General features: G+C 40.8%; 1 protein-coding gene across 1 annotated transcript in view; it reads right to left on the reverse strand.

The window, feature by feature from the left end:
• Positions 1-8573, reverse strand: part of LOC119415963 (copine-2) — a 28759-nt gene that overhangs the window by 8914 nt on the left and 11272 nt on the right. The window contains exon 2 of the mRNA XM_037683132.1: positions 6890-7046. Coding sequence (XP_037539060.1) covers positions 6890-7046 — 157 coding nt within the window. The remainder of the gene's footprint in view (positions 1-6889; positions 7047-8573) is intronic.

The raw sequence follows: 8573 nt of genomic DNA on the forward strand, positions 1-8573 counted from the left end.
CACACACACACACACACACACACACACACACACACACACACACACACTGCAGCTGTCACAACTCATTGTGTGCAACTCATTCCTGTGTTTGAACTGGCTGTAATAGGAAAGAAGAAAAGGGTCTGCAATCATTTCCTTACAGAAACAAAAGGATTCTGGCACACATCACACAGTCGAGTACAAGGCTCTGTGTGCCTTTTGTTCCCCTCCGGGTGACAGGGTGCAATTAGGGACAAAAAGCACCGTGGGAGCATAATGATACCCAGCTACTGCACTCCGTTCAGATATGTGCAGGAGACATCCTGCTGGATATCTACTCGAGGGAGTGGGGGGGGGGGGGGGGTGTCTGTAGAGTGTCACACATCTGCACAAACATCAGGAAAATTGCTTTACATGTCAGAGGCACATGATGTTTGGAAATGACAAGCGGATGAAATGTTAGCTTATTCTCCATTACGGCAGTGGAAGTTTGGCTTCATTTGATGTATTTTAAACCTTGTCAGTTACTATGGTGACGAGACCACAGCTTCTGTGGCCAAGGCTGAAAAAATTGTTTAATTTAAAGAAGAAGAGAAAGATAACTTTTGTAAATAAGAAAAACTGGTCCAGATGATGATTTAACCTTTTTTTTTGTTATCTACCTGGATGATTGAGCCTACAAACCTTTTTGTATAAGTGTTGAAGTTCTATCCTAAACCCATATTGGTAAAGTTTGGACTTAAACCTAATAGTTGTCTTTAACTGAAACGGTTGGAAATGAGTTTGCAACTCAAACTTTTTAGGAAAATGAGTAAAATTTCTGTTGCAGTCTCACTGAATTGAGTGTTTGCAAACAAGCAATCAGTGAGCCGTGCTGCTGCCTTTTAAGCCCCGCCTCCACATTGAAGTTATTAACCTCGGAGTCTCTAATGCGTCTCACAACATTCACATAGGTTCTCAGTTTATCTGTATGAGTCGCAATCCAGTCGCTCAAAGTTTTAACAGATTTAGCATCTGGTGGGTTGAAGCAGATGCTGCTTGTTCTGCATGTGTATTTAGACAGTCGATTATTTAAAGAGTTAATGCCTGATTTGTAAAAACATGTTCAATGTGTTCTGTCCTGAGACCCAGAGTTTTTAAGTCCAGGTCTAAAACACATACTGTGGATAAATAATCATTTAAAGAAGCGGCACGCCAATGTCCCCCGTCACTGAAGGATCTGAATAGTGAATGTTTGTAGTTTGGAGATCCTGATTGATACCATCCACAGGATCTGATTTAACTTAGTTGGATTTTTCTACCTGGATTACTGAGCATGAATCAGGATGTTTTGAACCACTTTGGCTATGACCGCCTCAAACGAATTGACAGAGGAGAAGGCGGACTCCAGAAACCATCTGAGCATCATCAAACTGGTTCACCCACTAAGAGAAGGTTATTTATAAGACTGAGTTTGTTGTGACTCCTTGGACTGATGAAGTCTTTTGGATGAAAGACAAAACGTTTTGAAAAAAAGTAACTGTCCAGAGGACCTGACAACTTTGTTGGATTTGGAGATGAGTGTTTTTCTGGACTGGAACTGAACAGGGAATGTAAGTAAACCTTAATGTTTGAGGTGAACTATATTCAAGTGGGGAGGAGTTGCACTGTGGAGAAGAACAGAGGGAGGTTTTTGTTTATTTTTTCTTCTTTGAGGCAGAGTGAATGATCCTGGAGAGAGGATGGAGCCATTTTATCCACCACCAGGTGCAGTAGAGGAGCCAGGGGGTGGCTAATGGTGGATTTGGCCCCACATAGATTAATCTCTGGCCACCCCAATCGTTAGAAGAAATTATACTTTTTAAGCAATATAAAAACTATAAAGTATAGTTTCCTTAAATGAAAAGAGTGTTAGGTTTACGTATATACATATATGGTGGTGGACATCTTGGATTTTGACTTAGCAACCCAATTTTCAATGGTGACATTTCTTATGCCTAGTTTTTGCCACACACCAAAATAGAAGTCAACACATTGATTATTTTTCAAGTTATCCAGCTCACAATGTTTACTTATACACATAAATGGCAGCAGCCATCTTGGATTTTGACGTAGCTACCCAAATTTCAAAAATTGGTGTTGATGCATGATGGTAAATGGACTCAAGACACTCAAAGCATTTTACAACACAATCTGTGCCTCATTTACCCATTCATACAGCACTCTACAAAGCTAATTAACAAATCATTCTAAAGAGACTAATCAGAGTTTTATCACATTCAAACACCGATGGGACACACATTGGAGGTAATGAGGGGTTCAGTGTCTTGCCCAGGGACACTTCGACATGGGACTGCTGGTGGATTCGAACCCCCAACTCTTGCATTGGAGGACAACTGCTCTAACCACTCAGCCACAGGCATCCATGATGAAATCATGTACCAAAATGGAAGTTGATACTTATTTTGCTTTTCAAGTTGTCATGCTCACAACACAAATGGATGTGAACTGAGGGTTTTTCTATTTCCCCCTCTTCGTTCTGCAACGAGGGAAAAATAACTAGACCAAATCAGCCTGTTTTCATTTCTAAACTGGGAGATTATAATTGTGGATGCAGCTGCTGAGGAGGTTAAAATGTGGGCAGAAATAGGCAACAAAATAATGTGCACAGCAAAGAATACAGGTTACACAAAACTACGTTTTTCAAAAACAGGCTGCGCAAAATGTGGCCGTGTGGCTTTCTGCTCACAGAATTTCATCAGTGTCCATCAGTCAGGTTCAGGTTACTTACTGTAGGTTAGGTTTATTTGTCATATGCAAAATCAACACAAGGTCAACAATGCAATGAAATGCTTAGGATGAGAAGAACTGTCTCAACTCGCCAAAAAAAAAAAAAAAAAAAAGAAAGAAAGAAATGCCAAAGCATGCAGCAAAAATACTAGAAACATACTAAAAATATTACTAAAATACTAAAAACAAAGGTGCCAAAGTTGAAAAAGAAATGTATCTACAGTGTGGTTCGGTTAGCAGTGAGGTTCTTTCATTCATCATCATGGTTCTGTTCTGTTAGCGGCGTGGTCTTGTTAGCAGGTCCGGTCAGAAGTTGATGGTAATAAGGACCGCAGTAGCTGTCCTCACAGATCACAGTCCAGAACCGGGTCTGGCAGACAGAGAACATCCAAGTCACAGCCTATAACTGAGGGTCAGGTCTGGGTTTTAATGTTTCACACATGGTCTAGATGTTTTCACACCTTACTCCTAGGTGTAACATTTAAACGTCAGGTAAGGCTTATTAAACTGAAATAAGAGACTAGAAAACTTTAAACCATTTCTGCTCATTACTTTTCCTTAAACTCTCTGAGAAAGACTGTCTATCTATAAATTGTTTATAATTTACCTTCATAGGAACTTGAATGAAAGCTGGAGTGCATTCACATCTAAAAGTAGTGGTTCAGTCTAGACTTTAGCCGGGCCAGAGGCTTTAAAGGCCAAAATAAGATAAATAACATTGTTTGGTCCCTGAATGTGTGAAAGTCCTGGTCGGGGTCTCAGCTGCACCGTGGTGTAAAACAGCAACGCAGTCTTCCCTCCAGTCAGCTGCTCCCCTCCGTGGTTCTGATCCACACAGCAGGATCCTGGCACAACAGATGCAGGAACTTGTTTGTCCCGCAGGCCATAAGAGTAGATAAATTCTGAGCACAAACTCCCCTGACAGGCGCTCAGCACGACAGCTTTCAGTGTTACTGCCGAGTAAACACAAATTAGTGTCACGTTTGCTTCCTTTTGGTGGGGATTGCTCAGAGATATGGAAAAAAAATATGATTATTAAATCAAATAAAAAGGGGGAAAGAAGAGAAAGGGGACAAGTGAAGCACAACTGAGGGGTTCGTAAGAACAAATAAAGGAATGAAAGCCTCTCAGGCGTCCACATTCAGGCAGTTAGGATCAAATGAGCTTGAAGGGATGTGTAAGAGCGCAGAAGACAAACAAAAGAAGAGCAGGCGTTTCATGAAGAGTTAAATCCTTGTTCATGAGAAAAAGAGCGGAAGCCTCCGAGCGAGATCTGGACTTCATATCACATCAGCCTCGGTTCTGTGATGGAGCCATGAAATGACAAAACCTGGAGAAGGATCTGGGCGGGACTTTCTAACTGAACTGTGGGCAAAACAAACCAGTGGTTGTTTCTTATTGTAATTATTGTTATTTATGAGGTTGGCCAGAAATATGACCATATTATATTGTAGTATGGTTCTATCTGAGCACACCTATTAAATACATTGAATGTAGCTTTTTTTCTTTGTTCATTGTTCAAGACGTCACCCAACCTTAAATTAACAATTTAACTGTTTTGTTTCTAACACACTCCGAAACCCCCAGACCCTCATTTTAAATACAGTAGTTTGTGAGGCAGCAGCCTATCCTAACGGGTCAGGCACCAGGACCACACGACATGTCATTAAAGCTTGCATGTAATGGACCTTTTTCCTTGAAACCAGTGTGCATGCATTAAATCAGGCTCCACATGCACAAGTCATAGCTATTTCCAGTATTCAAGGCCGGCGTTCAACTCTTGTGTTTTGGTCCTTTACACCTAGTTTTTGTTTATTTTTATTTACAAACGTATTTATAAATTAGTTTTGTTGGTATTTTACATTGTGCTAGTGAGAAGTCTTCAATGTGTAATGTGTCAGAATGACCTCAGAGCAGCTGAAACAAGTAGATATGAACAGTTAAAGTATGGATCCACACTGACCGTTGATAAAAGATGCTGAGACATCAAACTCAAGAATAATTTCTATTTGTTTTTTTTTGGTCATATAAAGAAGCCATAGTTGGCAATAGTAATAAATCCACACAAACGACAAATAAAAGTTGATTAGATGTCAAAGAACCAGAAGTACGAATAAGTCAAGACCATCATCAGTCCCTTAGCCTAGTGCCAAGGGGGACAGTACAAACATCCTTCACCAACAACCTCCACATGGAACAATCCTTCTCCAGTTATGGATGTAATCTGCCCATTGTCGAGGAGGACGCCCCATTTACGAGCCCCACCAGCTGTCCCTGAAGGATCACATTTGACAAGAGTTCCCTTGGTCTCACTACATGAAAAAAAAAAAAACCTTTCAGTTTCTTCTTCTTGACCTGCATCTGGAAGGAGTCATGATCTCCAGTGAGGACTTGGACTCTACGGGGGATCTGAGCATTTTTAGCATGAGAGGATCAGTGGACCTGAAGCAGGTCATTTCAAATGCACATATTCTTTTCTGTATTGCAGCATTCAGGGTCCAAGTTTCTGCAGCATAGAGAAGTGCATGTAGGAGTCTAACTTTGTTAGTCAGCCACCAAAGACCAATGCAAGACCACAATACATTGCAAAATACTGACTTTGAGAAGCACATTAATATCTGTAAAAAAGTCCAAGGTAGCTTCTACTGCTTCTCTGTAGCTACGTGCTGAGGAGGAAGAGTCTGACATGTAGTTATTTAAAACAGACAATTTTTCAGGTCTTAGAGGGTCTGAAGAGACTTGAGAAATCAGACAGGAGGGAGGCTTGTAGATATCATTAGAATCTCGTCTCATCCCGTGAGAAAAATATCTCGTATGCCTTAGGGGTTGAACGACTACATGTTGTTTAAAGTCAACGTTAACATGATAAACGTCGACTAGTCTATGACGTCATAGGAACTCAAGATGCTATAATTATACAGTACTCGCAAAAAATAAAAATAAAAATTTGCAAATAAACGTAATTTATTATTTACACAAAAAAAAGAACAACAAAACATTGGGTGTATATTTATGCTCCTACCATTTATCATACTGCAAATATATCACAGGAAAACCAAAACTATTATTAAGCTGCAAAAGTGAAAGAAACGTGCGGCACGTAAAAAACAAGGCTAAGAACAGCGGGGCGAGTGGTGGTGGAGCACTTTACGTATATTATAGTTATTATAGTTAATAATGGTTGTCGGTCGTGCGCGTCAGCTGACGTGGTGACTGGTAAGCTTCAGGTGGGTCGCTGGCAGTCATCCATCTGGACTTTTTTGTACGTCTTTTAACCGGCCGGTCAGCGTGGCTGGTGGTGATCCAAATTGGATCATCAGCTGCACGCCTCCGCTGATGCAATCAAACGCCCGACACCAACCCGCCTGCACATCCAGCACATTATTTTGGCTCGGGTCAGGCGTGGCCATGGTACAAATGACAGCTCTACCCCTCTGCTGTTTTTAGTTTATTTTATTTAATCAACCACGTGGCTTGGGTGGAATAGAGCTGGGAACAGCGGGGCAGGCGGTGGTGACTGCGACTAGAAGACGTGAAATATAAAAACTCACAAGATGCCCTACAATCGACTAATTGACTCGTCTGTTCAACAACTAGTGCACCTTTAACCTGCAGTTCAGAGGATCTCAATTAAAATTTAACATGTGACAATGTCTCCAAACAAATATACTGATTTATAATCTCACAGACACTGAATATTTGTGTGCTGACATTGAAGAAGGCACCGTCGAGATGATTAAAACACAATAAAATCTGAGTTCCTGGTAGAAACGTAAGATCAATAGACATTTTTAAAAAGTTAAGTTTACGTCACATAAACTAAAAAAGGCTATTTAAAACTAAAAATCTACATAATATTCAATGGTTTTAAAACACGCTGCATAATTCACAAGTTTTTAAGAATGAAGAGCTCATGAAGTGAGTACACCTGTCCTGCTGATGGACAGGTGTCAGCAGCTGTGGGACTTGTGACAGACTGCAGAGTGTTTGGACCCATGTGTGGATCTGGTTTCTGCAGCTTTCTGCCTCCTAAACATGCAGAGCTGCTCCTGATGCCCAGTCTGCACATTTCATTTGTAGCGTGCTGTTAGAATAAAAACACGTGGAATAAACAGTTCAAGTAGGTGTCGTCGTCACCCACCGCTGCTTTCTCCTGCTGCAGGGCCTGGGCAGCAAAGCGAGCGACGTGGCTGATGATCGGAGCAAAGTTTGTTGGTCCGTAGAACCGGATGTGAGGCAAACAGGCGGAGTAAGCCTGGGCGATGCCCTCCACACCTGGAGAGGAAGGAAGGAAAATGCTTAAAAAAGTTAAGGGAAAAATTATGTTTATAATGAGAAAAATGTAGAACACTGGCCTAAAAGTCATAAAAACCTCATACGTTTTATTAATCCTGTTATTTTAGACTCGTATTAGTCCATTCAGTGAACATGCTGCTTCTGTTTATAAAATGATGCAAACACATGCATTATAAGATGTTTTCTTTCCATTTTGTATCAGTAAACGAATAAAAAATAACCTAAAGAAGAATCTTTGTTGGAACAGTGAGCGCAGTGATTCGCACAGAAATGTTTTATATAACAGTTACAGCAACGCTCTGCAGCCTCAGTCCTATAATTTCTTTGTATTTTTACTGGAAACATCAGCTGAACAGTCCAAATAAAAGTACCAACTTTAAACAAAAAGTCAGATGGTTTTAGAAGTTTGTGCTTTTATTTTGAAGAAGGATGGTTATGAATCAAAACAGGTTTTAACAATTTCATTAACAAACGTAATTTATGAATTAAAGTTACACAATAAGACCATCTTCACGTTGGATGACAACTTTGCTGGGATGTACAAGTCATCCAGGACATGGAGGGTATTTGTAGGGACGTGTACTGTATTTGTTGGACTATAAGATGCACCGGATTATAAGGCGCATTAAGTAAAGCAAAACAGTCATAAGTCAAACTTTATTCAGCTCATTCACAACAACCAAATAAAATCAGTTTGAGGTCAGTAAGCACAACCAGAATTAATACATAAGGCGCATCTGATTATCACGGTCGATTTTTAAGAAAATGAAAGGATTTTAAGTGCGTCTTATAGTCTGAAGAATATGGTAGACTCCCAGTAATGTTTAACAGAACAAATAGCTCCACGGTGGTTTGGAGAATTCACATAGCCTGCATAGTGAATCTATGGTGGTATCATGGTGGAAGCATTATGGTGGCAGAGTATCCACGACGTGAGGCCGACACCTTAAATTGTGGGAGTTCTGCTCTGCCAGCTCCTGCACCCACAGCCAGACTAATCAGCTACACCTGTGGATCATCGACTTGATGAGCACGAGGAGCTGCAGAAGACATTCGACCAGCGCTGGAGCATTACCTGCCAACCAACTCTAGTCTTGTTCTATCCTTTTTCCTCATGTCTAAAACCAAGTTTGAATGATTTGTGTTTCTCTCCATGTCTCCAGTGAGGTAAACTTGAGGTCCTCCTGTTTCCTGAATCCTCCTCTGTGGATCTTGAGCTCCTCTGTGCCTCATCAGCTGCCTCCACTCCTTTTGACCACTTGCCAAACATATATCATTGTTCAGACATATACCTTCTTCACCTGGAACCGTTTGGGTCAGCCCTCCCCACGTCTGACTCCAACCTCTATTGTAAGGAAGATCAGCAATAACATTATCACCCTTGACTATAATAACACTAATCACCTTTTTGCTCCTCAGGATTCCAGTCCCCTCCATGGCTTATTGCATGAACTATCACTTGTAAATAAACACTGTATATTCATTCAGAGTCTTAGTCTCTGTTCTCACTGGTCCTTATATCTGGGTAT

The sequence above is a fragment of the Nematolebias whitei genome, chromosome 10, assembly GCF_014905685.2.
Source record: "Nematolebias whitei isolate Nwh7 chromosome 10, NemWhi1, whole genome shotgun sequence".
NCBI classification, from domain to species: Eukaryota; Metazoa; Chordata; class Actinopteri; order Cyprinodontiformes; family Rivulidae; genus Nematolebias; species Nematolebias whitei.